The sequence below is a fragment of the Lolium rigidum genome, chromosome 2 (genome assembly GCF_022539505.1).
Source record: "Lolium rigidum isolate FL_2022 chromosome 2, APGP_CSIRO_Lrig_0.1, whole genome shotgun sequence".
Classification (NCBI taxonomy): Eukaryota; Viridiplantae; Streptophyta; class Magnoliopsida; order Poales; family Poaceae; genus Lolium; species Lolium rigidum.
The window spans coordinates 52,788,648-52,804,199 of NC_061509.1; the positions used below are offsets into that span (position 1 = coordinate 52,788,648).

The 15,552-nt window shown below is 41.9% G+C and overlaps 1 protein-coding gene and 1 long non-coding RNA gene across 2 annotated transcripts; both read right to left on the bottom strand.

Annotated features, from left to right (window-relative positions):
* Positions 1-2,868: 2,868 nt before the first annotated feature.
* On the bottom strand, positions 2,869-7,790 carry LOC124691750. Its single transcript, XM_047225023.1, has 14 exons — positions 7,690-7,790; positions 7,180-7,327; positions 6,808-7,065; positions 6,429-6,603; positions 6,208-6,269; positions 5,954-6,117; positions 5,736-5,833; positions 5,288-5,346; positions 5,075-5,209; positions 4,740-4,996; positions 4,507-4,666; positions 4,320-4,401; positions 4,200-4,244; positions 2,869-3,286 (listed from the first exon to the last, which is right to left on the bottom strand). The coding sequence occupies exons 1-14, from the start codon at positions 7,773-7,775 to the stop codon at positions 3,066-3,068; spliced, it is 1,950 nt and encodes a 649-aa protein (XP_047080979.1). The 5' UTR covers positions 7,776-7,790; the 3' UTR covers positions 2,869-3,065.
* A 1,765-nt stretch (positions 7,791-9,555) lies between these two features.
* Positions 9,556-13,059, bottom strand: LOC124691751. Its single transcript, XR_006999130.1, has 2 exons — positions 10,275-13,059; positions 9,556-10,189 (listed from the first exon to the last, which is right to left on the bottom strand). It is a non-coding gene; the product is annotated as an uncharacterized LOC124691751 (long non-coding RNA).
* Positions 13,060-15,552: the final 2,493 nt, after the last annotated feature.

Below are 15,552 nucleotides of genomic sequence, written 5' to 3' on the forward strand. Positions count from 1 at the left end.
TAAATTGAGCTCAGTCTCCCGAAAAATAAATTGCTAGCGGATTTAGCAACGGCGCAGAACAAAAAACGAAAACGTGAACCGAACTTGCTGAAATCAAACGGCGCGGGAAATCGAAACTCGCGATTGCACTCGATTTCATCGGATGAAACTGAATTCGTTCATAATTTACAATACTAGGGGCAAAATACATGCATCTTGGACCTACATTGGATACTAGGGGCCTAATTTAGACTTGATTTAGTCCCCGGAGTGACTATACTGTCACCGGGGCGCTTAATGTCGCCGGCGGAGGTTTTTGGTCGCCGGCTCTTCCTAGGTGACGACGACCGCCGCAACCTCGATGGGCGCCGCCTCGGAGGTGCTCCCGCAGGCTAGAGGCGGCATCGTCGTCGTCGTCGCCGCGCGGGGGCAGCGGCGGGCTGCACGCGCTGGCAGTGGGGGGTGCCTCCGCTTCTCCTTTCGCCGCCTCCTCCTCCTCTGCGCGCGCTTGAAGGTGCGCCAACAGCTCCGGCCACCACCGCTCCTCCTCCTTGCATGCCGCTCCTGAGCTCAAGAAATTCCAGCTGAGAAGGTAGAGAAACTCAGAGATCGAGAAATTCGCCGGTGAAACAAAATTGGGAAATATGTACAGGAAAAACTGGGATCGGATGCGTACAAGCAGCAGATAGCGGTTACTGATCGGAGCGAGCGGTTTGCGATCGCTCGAGAGGAACAGAACAAGATACTTGACGTGAATACTGAGGGAAATTTATGTTTAATTATTAGTGGAGCTATCGTCGGTCAGCAACGGCTGTGTTGTGTAGACGGGGGCGTGCTGCTACAACAAACGCATAAAGAACATCAATTCGCTGCTGCTGAACCTTTTGATTTGGCCCGGTCACCAAATTAAGCGGCACTACACAATAAAACAAAACACCATTAATAATTATATACACTGTATACTGCTGCTGGACAATCTAAAAAAGATTTCAATCTCCAGAAATTAATATAATTAAGGTCATATACTGGTGCTACCCCTGGCAACGAACAATCGATGGAGACGGTTTGTGACCTTGCCGTTTGGGATTTGCTTCAGCTTGGAGAGGTGTCGTCTTGTTCAATCAAGCAGCAACAAACCAACTGAGTCGGTGTAGGTGGTGTGTTGGTAAGATTCCTCGTCCTCCACGTATATATGTGCGAAGAAATATGGACAAAGAATAGTAGAGCTGCAGGGGCATGAATCTTGTTGGGAGGTTTTTCAGCAGGATTTTTATCATTTTTTCGAAATGGAGGAAATATCGCCCCTTCTGCATCCAAAGGATGCACACAGCTTTTTTTATTAGATTATTCACGAAACCTTACAAGAAAAAATACAAAAGTTTAAACTCAAAACAACCTTGCTATACCTACAGTGGGATGAAAAGGGTGACAATACACCAACTCAAATCATCCAAAACTAAATGCCTTCTCAGACCGTCCAATAGCAGGATTTTTTTTCATGATGCCCCCTCCACGTATATGTGCGAAGAAACAGCCCTCCTACTTATTCAAACCAATACCACGAGAGATTGATCAGAATGTCTTCTTCTTTATTTTATTTTTGAGGGAAATATCTTCTTCTGCATTGATTCAACACAAAGCCGTGAACATTTCGAGCTCATATGGAGAGGAGAAAAAAAATCCGCATGAGGAATACCGAGATGCAAAATAGTGAAGCCAGATACGAGGACTTTGGACTTGGTGTAACTATAAGGTTTGAGGGCTATGTTTTGCATATTCTTGTTGCGGTTTGTTCAAATTTTCTTCGTTAGTTGTCAATCACTAAAGAAAAAACATATGCGGAAAAGTTTGTTTTTTTGAACAGGAAGAGGGGTCGAGAAGGACCCCGAGAGCTGCATCAATTCATCGTCGGTGGGTACAGTTTTACACCAAGGGCCTTACAGATAAAAAGAAAAGCAACACAACCCTGGAAATTTGTACAAAGGACCCTATAAAAGAAAACGAAAAAGCAATCGCATCCCTGGTCCTCTCCACCGGAAACGAGACTCCATCGCCGGCCACCTTGACTCCACCGGGGACGAACCACTTGGTGACGTGAAGGCGTGGAGCGCCGACGAGAAACTCCAGAAGGGGCCTCCATCATGGAGGTTGAAGAAACGCCGCATAGGCGTTTGGAGAGGCCGCCAATACGGTCATAGATCACGGCGGCGGACATGGCCGCCATGTGGTACTCTCCAAGTTGCAGCAAGAATCTTCCCCGCCATCTTCTAGTAGCAGAGACCAGGACGCCGGTCCGCTTCCTCCCCTCGCCACCAAGGCCGGCCGGAGTCAGCTTCCCAGCGCCAGAGCCGTCCTTCCCGAGATGGCACCAGGCCACGACCTTATTGACAGAGACGGTAGCCCTCCCCTTTGCTTCCAGCTCCGGCCAGTGGAGCATGAAAGCCCAGAGGAAGAACCCTAGCCAGCCCCGGATCCGGCCGCCAAGATCAGGAGCTCATGCGGAAAAGTTACAACAATACAAAAATGCGAGGAGATCCAAACAAACATTATGCATTTGGAATTATCACCATATAAGGGAAAAATAGCCGTTGAGCCCTACAACATGTGAACACACACTACAACATCTCTAGACATGGCGAGATAAGGATGACAACCCACTGAAATCGTAGAATATAATAAGTTCTCATCGATTGTCTATAATTAACGAATATATTTGATTTTACGTATTTCCAATTGACTCCAGCTCTAAACATGTCTCGTGGGCCAATTTCTGTATACAGTTATAGCTCTCAAGAAACGAGTTGTAATAGTACTACTGTTTTGTCAACGTTCAAAAATAGACTGCTTCAGTTGGAGCTTGGCCTGCAGCGCAGGCACCAACTGCAGAGAAAAACCGAGAACCGTTGAGCATAATTCAGATAATCAGCAAGGCAGTTACTCTCTACATCAAACCCTTTGATTTTGGTGTGTTTCACGACCCGACGGCCCATTATTATTCAAGGTTCATGCTGACGAGATCAACATCATATCATCGACGTCTCTAGGCTCCCAAGTTTATTTGCAGATTGAGAAATTTGTTGCAAACCTCAACACATAAGTTCAAACACTGCTGAACCATGCGGATTTATAACTGCTGAAATCTCCTCCTTCAGGAGACCAAGGTTCCTCCCGCTCCAGGCATCAGTGCAGCTGCACGAGTGTGTTCGTACGAACGATGTCCCAAGAACCTTCTGCAGGTCTGATATTCTGGCAGTTATCTTCCTGCTCGTCGAGTCGTCGAGGTTGAAGAACGCGAGGTAGATTTCTCCTGCAGCAAGAAACCAAAAAACATCAGTAGTACTTTGTGTTACCAAGAAAGATGCAACATGCCACAAGAGTCACTTAGGATCCCAAAGTATCAGCATCCCAATTAGGAATAAAATAGTCATAGTGCATACCAATGTGTGCAGATAAGCATTTGAAGTCTGGTATGTTCACACTTGTGCTTATCATTTGAGATATTCACTTTGGGTCATAGGTGTAGATACACCCGTTGCATAAAAATCATATTTCAAAATGTTCAAATTGTTTTTAAATATCCTCGGGTACATCTGGACATTCTATGTTCGCACATAAAATTTCACGAAGAAATGACAATTTTTTTGGCCTGTGCAAAAAAGACAATTTTTTGTGCTTCAAAATAGGTTTTCATTTAGCATTTTTTTGTCTTCTTTTCATAGAACACACAAAATGTCTTTTCACCGCCATATTTTGTGAGCGAACATAGAGTGTCTGGATATACACCCTAGATTTTTTTTTCAGAATTTTTTGACATTTTAAAGTGGATTTTAAATATTATTTCCCTAATAGGTGCATCTAGACATATGAGCCAAAACACCATGTCCCATTCATCAATGTTACCAAAAAGGTGACAAGAATGAACTCGCACTATTAAAAAGGGTTCTGATGTCATACAAAAGGTTACAGAGGACATCTTGAAACATATAGCATTGAAGTTTTTCAGTTCTCTTCAGTTTACACTCCGATTGAGTTCTATATTTCTTGGAGAAAACAATAGCTCCAAATTTACTCTTATTACAAGTGTATAAACAAGACATTGTGCATCAATGAAGCATAATATTCTAGAAACCGATCTAGCAAAAACGGCATTCCTATCGCAATTCCAAAGGATTTAATTCGTAGGATCTTATGTAGGCTGTAGGATATAAACTATCACTAACCTTTACTTCCAGTTGCAATCCATGCACGCGCTCCAGTAATACCAACTGCATAGACAATTTTGCCAAGTATGTATCATTTTCCCCATTCAATTCACACACAAAAAATGATGTCATGGGTACCTCCTTCCTTGCTGAATTCAACTTTGGCACATAATCTTGAATAGCTGCTCACAAGGTTGCCCTTGTCATTCAGCTCCCACAACTGCAATTGTTCATACAAGTAATTATAGCATGACTTAAATAGCAAAGTAGGACAGGAGTCCAGTTTTCTAGGACTTTATCATAGTATGATACATTTGTTGTGTACCTGCTTTTCATGCCACTTGCACCTGGAGAACATGGGAAGCTTGATCTCTGAGGCAGTCCACCGCCGACTAGCAGATGCATCCAAACAAGAATCATTAATGTCTGCAACTGCTAAATGGAACTTTGCCTGGTGGTCTTCATTGTCCATGATAAAATCATCCCTGCAGCGGATAGAATGTGATAATAAAAATCATTGCCCCATTAATTATCCATTAATACTTGGATTGTACTTACGATGCAATCTGAGGTTTTGTTTTTCCCAAGCAAAATGGGATGTCTTTTCCATTCTCCGTTCTATAGTTCCTGCATATATGATCTGATTTCCCATCTTGTGAAAATACAAACCATCCCTTAGCTTGGTCGCTGCTGCAGGAAGTCAGACCCACAGCGATGCCGTCATGCTTTGTCAGGTGTACAGGATACCTAGAACTCAAATGACCAGAATATCCCCTACTGGAAGTTGATTCACCGTAACCATACACATAATGGAACTGAAGAAATTAACAGGTCAGCTTATTGTCCAAGTATATGTACACATTGCTGTAGTAAGAATCCTAAAATGCAAGTACCTCCATATTATTTTTGCTGTAATGGTTTATCTTCAGTAAAGTAGGATTGGTTATTATGCTTAATGTATTATTATCAAGGTGTCTCAGATCTCCTCCATACATGAGAGGCGACTTGGCCATTGACCAAAGTGTCATCTGCATGTTCACACAAAAGAATTTTTTTAGTGGAGAAGCAAAATGAAAAAGTAGGCACGGAGATCGCCAAGTGCAAACCTGAGCTTTCTGTTCATCAACTGTAAGTTTACATGGCCTATGAGGGCCCTGATTGACACCTGTAGTATTAAAGGAAAAGAAGTTTGTTTATCACTCCACAGAGGCTGCAAATTCCTCAGTACCACAGTATAGATCAGATGGGTTGGAAAATACCATCGACTGACATGTGGCCTGAGGCACTACATGTAAGCCTCACACTGGATAATATTTTCCAGTTTGCAAAATTTTGTGATGGTACTAAGCAAAGTTACAGTTTGGGAATCAAGACCATGTTAACTATAGAATGAGATATGTCATGTTCCAGATCTGTTTAGGAAGTTCGCGGAGCATAAGTAATGCTGCATCGTACAGTCGTACTAACATGCATCTCCAGACAATTATGTACAGCTTCTTTGGCAAGCAAGGGGAATCAGGATTATGATACTAAAGGAAAGGTATAAATCATCACCTGGATCAGTTAGCCAGCCAAATGGAAGCATGTCCAAGTCTGGCCAAGATTTTCCACGTAATCCGGCAGCCCCGATCTTGTTTGCAGCAGCGAAGGCACTGTGTAGAATATGCAAAAAAAAATTGATACTTACTACACAATGTATATCCAATTACAATCTAAATAGAGAAATAAAGATTATGTAATTAGATATATAAAGAATATATGTTCTGATTTACCTTGACACAGAAAAATGTGAACTAACATCATTCCAGCTGTCCCAATCATCTCCTGTTATCCTATACATATTAACATGCTCGCTGATGTTTTGAGCTAACGCTGGAGAGACTTGAGTTCCTGGTGAGATGGACAGGACTATTGGGCGGTCAAGCCCTTGCAGGAGCTGCCATGTGAGAGTTAATTGACTGTGAAGTTGCACCAATTTCATCAGGACTTGTGTAACTAACTCTAGGATGTGTGTGAAATTATTTACCTCCGAAATAGTGATTATTTCTTTTGGGCTATAATCATCACCGAAGATACAATCAACCTTCACTGCAAGAACGGTACATATGAAATCATCTCCTCATACTATCACTTGAGCTATGGCAGCATTTTAGAAAGGCCAAATGTTCACAAATTGGGAGCTTGCTGCCCTGTTCTGAGGATCATGCAACTAAAGTAAAGTAAATATTTATTTTAGAGATAGCATACCAAAATCAACACCCCAATCTGCATACTGTCGGTAAAGAGATCTTAAGAAGGCTCGCCCAGCTCCAATGTCGGTATTTACACTCATAAATCCCTTGTCCATCCATTTACATTTTGTCTGGTTTAGGCCTATATCACCAGCCGCCCATTGCCGACCATTCTCTACATACGGTTTTCCCTGAAAAGGATAACAGCAAGACAACCCGCTGATAATAATAAAATGAAGTCCCATGGCAATTCTTTGAAGCGTGCAGAGATTTTTTATGGACGAGAAGATATGCTATGACACGGACACAGTGTCATTTGGCGAATCACATCTGAAGCAGCGGTCTTTGCTACTAGTATGAATCAAATACTAGCATTTCAAAGGGAGTAACCATACCGTTTCGATGTCCAAGATCGGCGTGTTAGCATTAACAGCCTGTGTACTTATTCCTTTCATCAAATGGATGCCGAATTTCAAGCCCATCTCATGAACCTTACTGGCAATCTGGGTGAATCCTTTATCACCCTTGGATGATGGAAACCTCTGAAGGTCAGGAAATGGTCTGCCCCATGCATCGATGTTGTCAAATCCATACGAATTTGAATCTGCCCCGCTAACATATCTCCGGTACCACAGGTAGTCGATAACCGCATACTGCCAGTAGACATGCATATGGGGCAAGAGGTTAAATCAGATGTCCCCTTGTTTTCATTTCATGCCGTTAAAAGTATAGGAAAATTCATTGTTCTGGTAAATAAGTAACCTAACCTGATATCCATGTGGGAGTAGCTTTTCTGCCAAGACCTTTGCGTTCTGCAAGTACGCATTTTCGTCGACCGTCCAGGAGAAGGAATCGAAGGAGTTCCATCCTCTTGGTGGTACCTCAGCAAGCTGTTCATTCGCCTCAGAAGTGGACCTGAAAATGTTCAGTAGTAGCTGGAGTTTATTTCTTTTTAGGCATGCAGGAGTACTATATACTACCCATTTGGCGATTAAATAAAGGATCAAAAAATATGTTTTTCTCAGCGGTTACCTAGCTCGTACTGCTTTTTAAAATATTCCCATACGATTATCCTACTACTTGAGACTAGAAGAGAAATAGAGAGAAATGTGGTGATGAAGTATATTTGCATACAATTATCCTACTCCGTACTACTTTCTTTTTTAAGGATTTCATCTACAAAGACGCTAGCTAGTGCGCTGGGATGCGGTGAGTTAATAATGCGTCGCCCCATTGCATCGATCGAGGCTGAGGAAGGAGAGGAGAGCGGCACTGACCGGAGGCAGAGGAAGACGAGGAGCGCGAGGCGGAGGAGATCTCCATGGGGACGCCATGGCGGAGGAGCTCCCACTCCCAGTTCCATCCCAACTTTTGCCCGAGGTGAGGTGATGTGAGCTGAGCTGAGTGGAGTGGAGTGGAGTGGAGTGGAGTGGAGTTATGGATGGCGATGGACGAGCGATCATTGATGCGGTGGAGGCTTGGCAGTTGGGACTCCTGCCGAGGTGGGGAACAGCCCAACAGAGTGGATGTCGTCGTGTCGCATCCCGAGGAGACGGCAGCTCCATGCGTGCACGTTCCCAAGTGAGACGGGTAGAGGGAGACGCCGGCACGCTCGGGAGTCTGGTGCGCACTGCGAATCACGACGGTGGCCGTTTGAGCGGCGAGCGGCGAGCGGCGAGGGCCGGCGCATTATCTTTCTCCATGTTATCTTTTCAAGGATATGTACCAAGAACTGAAGATGAATGCATATAGCTCCGCAAGCTGCGGACCTTTTAAAGTTAGTATTTTCTATGTTTTAAAATAAGTGTCATTGATTTGTCTGTATTTACACGTATCTACACGCTAAATCGTGTCTAAATATATATAAATCTAGATAAATTGTGACACCCGGAAATACTTTTGTACACCCACGCATGGGTGTGGGTGTTTCTATCACCGTTCATTTATTACTCGAGATTCGTGCCCACCATGGTAGATAGAAAGATTCCTTTCTCTCTCCTCTTTTTATCCGAATCTTAAAGCACAATGAACGGTGACGGAAACACCCACACCCATGCGTGGGTGTACAAAATCCACTGACACCTGTTTTTATTAACCAGTTAGCTGAGCATAGATAGACTATTTCTCCTTTAAAAATGTATAGATCATCTTAAAAGGAGCGTGGTGTTTTGTAGACCGAGCTATATGTAGCTCGTTTTTATTTATTTTTAAATAATGTTATTTTAAAGTTTTAAAAATTTCTGAAAGAATTCTAGATGTAGGTACTGACTTATTCCATAACATGCAAAACTTTAACTCGTAATACCTTATATTTTAGGCGATACAAAAATAACAAAAAAGGAAATCTAGAGCAGTGCAAACTTTGAAATCTCTAAAAATTATCAGATTTCGTTTACTTTTGTGTGGTACAAAATGTATGGTGTTTTAAGTTGAGATTATGCAAGTTGGTAGAATAGATTATTATCAACATCTCTGGTTTTTAGATTTTTTTTAAAACTTTAGAACGCCATTTTCAAATTTTCCAAAGAAACGGCCTACATGTAGCCTGAGGTTCATTTGTAGTTTCCAATCCGGAAAGTCACAAAAAATTAAAGTAGACAGAACGAATCAGAATAATCCAGATTTCCCAGAAAGATTTTCCCTGGCGTCATTTCCAAACTCAGCAATGTTCCTCTGCACGGTCTCCATGATCCGTTGTTACTACATCATGTAGAGACATGAAGGGCTAATCGATTGTACTAACATATATGCCTCTAAGAATGGTGTACATGCTTCTGGGTTATTTGTCTGGTCTCCTGGTATATGCATTCTTCTGGGATGATTATGTGTAACATTGTTGGGGAAACGTGGTTTAAGCTTAACATCTTTTGTTTTGGTGTAGCCTGCATTGTCTACTCACAATGTATCTTCAATTCTTACATAATGAAGTGTGTGTTGACGTGGCAGTTTATCTAAGAATAGTACTTCATATATACTCTCCTCAACCATGTTCAATGTATTGTCTCCGTAATGTCGTTGGCGGGTGTAGATCCTGTATATCCAGCATCATACTGTTCTATTGGTGAAGATAAATAGGGCTTATATATTACTATAAGATATATTGATAGTTTGCACACAAAAAAAAGGAATCCCAGTTCACACAATACGACACAAAACATTGCAATCTACATAAACTATTCCGACTTCATGATGTAACATGTGTAGTAGTTTGTAGAGTTGGTACATCATGTTATTTTCAACGGATATGTGAATACATGTGAATACATTCATGGAGAAGGAAGCCAATTTCCGTAGTGTTTCTTAGCAGTCTGTTAGTGATAATGTCTTAGCAGCCATGGTGTGTTTCCGAAACTGCACAGCTTTAGTGGTTGCCATCACCACTTCAGAGTGTATAGTTAATACCCAACCAGTAGAGTTGTCTCCCTGCAAAAAGAAATATAAGAGAGCTGGAGATATCTTCAAGCCTATCTGCAGGAAAAGTTACAGCCTGCACATAAGTGAGAATTCGAATATGTTACTGCAAACATGCTTTGTATGTTCTTGGTTGATTTGAAAACAGAGGTGCACTGTTGTAATACTCTTGCGTCTTCATGGAAACGTATTCTTCTGCTAATTTATATGTTGTGCTGTCTCGATAACAATGGTATATGATAGACACATGAAGGATGCATGTTCAATCTGAGTTAAGGATTTACCGGTGTGGCCAAGGAAATTGTTAGATTTAGCACCTTTTCAGTAAAGAGATGACGTGTAAGCCAATTAATATCATGTAAGGCCCTGAGTACAGTTAAGGATATGATAAAAGTCACACAAAATACATAGGTTACTTGTTAAATAACATTATAATTATAATAAAATATACCTTCGCTCTGCTTCTGTATATAGGCACCGACATTTATTAGGGCTATTTTACGCATTGTCATGGAGGTAAGGTTTCTTCCAACATCCTTTGCATCATAGGGCTAGGTACTACCGGTTTTCACTAAAGATAATTAGTCTGAAATTAAATCATCCAACGCACTGAACAAATTGGCAAGTCATGTGCAACTATGTGGATATTACAACAGCTTACAATGATATCAAAATTCAATTCAGACACAACAACAAGAATGATAATATCAGTTGTGTTGCCTCAAAGGAGCAAAACCTTACCATTTTGATGTGAATGATAATATCAGTTGTGTTGCCTCAAAGGAGCAAAACCTTACCATTTTGGTGTGAATAAAATTACCAGGCACTTCGAAAGAATAGCTTGCCTCACAGCCACATAGAGCCCTACCATTTGTCTTGTGGGTGGCTCGTACCGAAATTAATTCAGTATAGACTGATAGCAATCTAGGTTGGTTCAGTATAGAGTGATAGAAATCTAGATTGGCGCAGATTTGAGGTGCATGATATTGCAGTGATTTGTGTGCAAACTATGACATCTGAAGACTGACCATTAAAACAAACTCTACCATCCCCCGAATGACAGATGGAAAGACCATGCTATGTTTTTTAGAAGGTAGCTCGCATCATAAGCTAACGTTTGTCTCAAAGGAAAATTAGTTTTCAGCTTGCCAAGGTAAGAAAATAAAATCAGACTATGGTGATAAACTATCCACTACTAAATAGCCAAATTTCACACATAATATATCCATCCAATTAGGTTGATCTGAAGAAAATTAATTTGATGGTACTACATGCCCTTCTCTTTTAATCATATTAAGAAAATAAACCTATAATGCGGGTTGCAAGTTTTTTGTTAACAAACATAAAGTATCTACCATTAAACTTCCCTGAAATTAACTTCTACTCTGCTCTAATACATGTTCAACACTGCTAAATGACAATGCATATTTTCAGTAAAAAGTATGTAACAAAATAAGTAACATATCTTAATGACTGATCTTTGAAAGAAATTATACCTCTAATACATGTTCAACACAGGTAAATGATAGTGCATATTGTCAACTCTCCATCCATGATATTAAATTTGTTCGAGTGATACCTCTAATGAATTACTCCACCTTTGACACCCTGCCTTTTATCACCAAGAAAATAAAGAATTGGAGAGCACCATAGGAATAACCGAAAGAAAGAGCGATTCTCTTGCAAGATGAACCAAACTGACAGCTCTGAAATTGATTACCATGTTAGAGACTCAGGTATGGGGAGATCTCCTGGCCAGTAAAGTTTTTCTTATCGGAGAAAAAGAAGACAGAGAATTCCGGACACACCACCCAACTGCATCACAGAATTTTTGAGCAACCAACCTTAGGCGAACTACAAAGCTAGAGTCAGACTATAAAATAAATTACTATCACATATTTATTTTTCTTTTTGTTGTAAGGTTCATTCCAGATTTCGGAAGTGCATATTGATATCAGGCTGTACCTAATAGGAAAATGTGGTCAATCTTGTGATGTTACTCCTACTTATTACTCTCAAACCAAAATATGTTTGCTCAACAGACTAATTACCCGTCCAAACCTTGGTTCTTTTTCCATAGAGAGCAAATTAGAGCAGCAAAAAAATGATTGAATAGTCAAAAGTTCAAGCTCTATGACATTATTTGACAAAGGTATTGTCCATGTCCTCTATATGCACACATTCCATGAACCAGAGCAACCTTGTAGGTTTAGTTCCAAACGATTTGAGTTCATTTGGAATAAGAATAGGAAAATAGATTCCTTGAAACAAAGCAACTTGTAGGCTCAGATCCAAACGATTGATTTCATCTTGAATAGAACAAATAGTAAATCAGAAAACAGAAATTCCTAAGGCACATACTTACCATATTAATCATGAGTTGACGCTTGTTTAAATCACTTGATATTGACTAAATAACATGAGGTTTTCCTGATTGGCCAACTCTCTTAAGAAAAAACTGGATCACACTAACAATATATTTATACATATCCAGATTAGAAATTCCGTGTCTATGACTAACTATGGCGTGGGGAAAAACTCAGATGATTTTTTTACTCTACCAGGGCACACTTCTATGATTGGGTTGCGTTCCAATTTTCAAAATAACGCCAACCGTGTTGTGCTCTGTTGCTGCTCCCTACGTTTTGCAAGTACACCGTGTTGTGCTCTGTTGTTTCTCCCTACGTTGTGCAAGTACAGGACACTGATTTTCCCTTCTGGATCAGCGTGCAATTGGAAAAAGACAGGAATAACATGCCAAAATTATAGAAAATTATTAGGAGCGGCCAGCCTGTGAAGGTGCCAGAAACGGAACATTTTGGAGCAGTACTTTCTGAAACACATGAAAGTAAGCTCAAGATGGGATCAGTAAGACGAAACTAAAATAGCAGCAAAACAATTCCCCCAAGTAGTGCATAGATAAAAGGTAGACTTAAATCGTATAGCACCATCATAAGATGAACCCATGAGCTAATTACCCTGGAAACTAATAGTTTAATACAATGTGGCTCGACTCTGACAACATGAAGAGTATTGCAGCTTCAGTTCTGTTTGCATGAGATTGACGATGTGAAAAATTGTATTTCTAGTAGATATGCAATAATAAACTCAAGAAGGCATTAGGAATATATATATTTACAGACATAAAAAGTAATTGATATGCATATTACTTGCTGCCAAATAACCAAAAATAAATAAGCATAATGCTCAAAAGATTTGCAAATAAGCTATATATATACTCCCTCCGGTCCTTTTTAATTGACTCAAATTTAGTACAAAGTTGTACTGAATCCGAGTCAATTAAAAGAGGCCGGAGGGAGTATTTACAAACATAAAAATAATTGATCTGCATATTACTTCCTGCGAAATAACCAAAAATAAATAAGCATAATGCTCAAAAGATTTGCAAATAAGCTATAGGATTATGGCATGACGTTTGGAAAAATTACAAAATAAAGGATATTATATCTATGTTTAACTGAAGCACTAATATAAATAAATCCTATAAATGGATTTACAATTTAATTATTCGTAGTGTTTTCGTACATTTTACCATTAAATGGCATTTGACTACAGACGTCTAAAACGGCAGTGAAGTATACTGCTGAAAAATTATTGAATAAGAGTTAGTACTAACCTCTCAGATGTCTTAAAGAAACTTTGAGGAGTTGACTAAAAACAACAATCTTAGACGATCCCATGGCCAGATACTGAATAACAGAGCTATCCATTTGCAGCGGAATACAAAATGTAGAAAGGAAAAAAAACGAAAACAGAGACACTTATTACACATGCTATAGCTAGCCATGTTTCAGGTCAATGATTACGATCAATGCATGGAGAATCACCTCAACTGATCAAGGAGACGATCCAACACAAGGGCGAACAGGAGGACGCTGGGAGCAAGCAACAACATGCCTTCAACATGAAGCTCTACCAAGCAGGCCTGGTGGAGACAACCCCACGGCTCTGCCAACAGAAGCAGACTAATCAGAGGTGCATCTAAACGGCGCGATAGCGGACCTCCTGAAAAAAAAAGACAACAACATCAGACAATTATAAACAATGGTAGCAGTTCACCTCAATTATCTTAACCAAATTTCTATATATTCCTAAAAACTATTGTATGTGTAAGTTCGATCAACTTCAATATTACTGCTTAGCAGGCACCCCTTCATCTGATTGATTCATACTCATAAGAACCTACTTTAATTAACTCTAGAGGGCATCCAAATTCAGATGAAGACCATACGCAAACCAATATCAGAGGAGGGGGAGAGGCAAAGCAGGGTAGGATCCAGCCATCGTCACATGACGGGCAGGGGAAAAGAATGTGGGCGACGGCGCTCTTTTTTTATGAGAGGAAGGCACATAGCAGAGGCAGCTACGATCCCGTGGTCAACGCAGCCGTCTGCCTGAGAGAGGAGATGATACAGGAGAGACAGAGAGTAGAGGGGGAGATGCTAGGAGGATGTACGTGCGCAGCGACAGGCGCACCCGCTGGTGTCCCTGCCGGTCCGGTGGTCAACGCGGCCGCTGACGCCCTCGTCTTCGCCCTGTCCGATGCTGCCAGAGAGAGATGAAGTGAGGCGCAGGGTGGAGGAAGGGGTTGAGATGAACCAGGAGGAAGAGACCATACCCGCGCACCAAATCGTGGACCAGATGTACTCCGGGTGGTGCCTCTAGAAGTCTAGATCTTTGCCGTCGGGCTCTCGTTTCTGGAATTCTGGAGCTAAAAGCAAGGACAAAGTGGCTCAGCTGCCGTACTCATCGCCGAAAAGGCCCATGGCGCGCGAGCCCGCCGTGACCTTGGAGATGGCGTCTACGAACTGCCGCGCGTCGAGACCGCCGGCGTCGGCCATGACGCGCAACCCCGCCGTGCCCTTGGAGATTGCGCCTAGGAAATTCCGCACGTCGAGACCAACGGCGTCGCCGAAGGATGGAGACTCACCGAGGCCAACCACCGCGCCGGCGACCGCGATCTGGTTGGTGATTTTGCTTCTCGATCTAGCCGCAGCCGGGAGGGCCCATGTAGGTGAGTCCGCACAGATGCACGAAGAGTGGCGCGAGACAGGCCACAAAGGCCTCGCCCCCACCGGCGAGGATGGCGAGTGTGCCGCCGCAGCCCGCATGCGCCTACCGGCGAAAATGGGGGCTTGACGGCGTGGCAGTTTAGCCGCTGCGACGATCTCACGCTCGTGAGGAATGGGGAGGAGAAGGAAAGAGAAAATACCTATTCAAAGCGGTGTGGGAACCAGATGTCCATACCTCGAGCTGACGAACCGACCGACAATTCAGAAACCAAATTGCTGACAAAGGCCCACCACTATCCCCATAAGGTCATAGCTACGGCCACATTGAAGAAACACCAAGGTAGCCAACCATTGAAGTCTTTGAACGACAACAAAGGTAAGAAAATTTTACTCAAAACGCTAAACAACCCCAGACTGCACACAAGATAAAACCCTGCAGAAATCAAACCACCCTAAAGGATACGTGTCATCACTGTAATAATTCCAAAGAGGCTCCTAAATTATGAGAAAAATCAAAGTTGTTCATGTTTAGTATAGTAATATAATTTGCACAAAAATAACCCAAAAGTGAAAGAAAAGCACAGACTGGCCCGCCGGCGAAACTATTTCACTCATCTAACCCTTTTGTGTGGCGCCCCTTACATCGGCGCCACACATGCCAGTGTGGCGCCCCTGGCGCTGGCGCCACAAACCCAT

What these genes read in the sequence shown, in the direction of transcription:
- LOC124691750 (XM_047225023.1), bottom strand. Translation starts at nt 7,775, where the DNA reads ATGGAACTGGGAGTGGGAGCTCCTCCGCCATGGCGTCCCCATGGAGAT. An exon ending in TCACATTTTTCTGTGTCAAG is followed by an intron (nt 5,834 to 5,953) that starts GTAAATCAGAAC and finishes TATTCTACACAG; the next exon opens with TGCCTTCGCTGCTGCAAACA. An exon ending in GATTGCAACTGGAAGTAAAG is followed by an intron (nt 3,287 to 4,199) that starts GTTAGTGATAGT and finishes TTCTTGCTGCAG; the next exon opens with GAGAAATCTACCTCGCGTTC.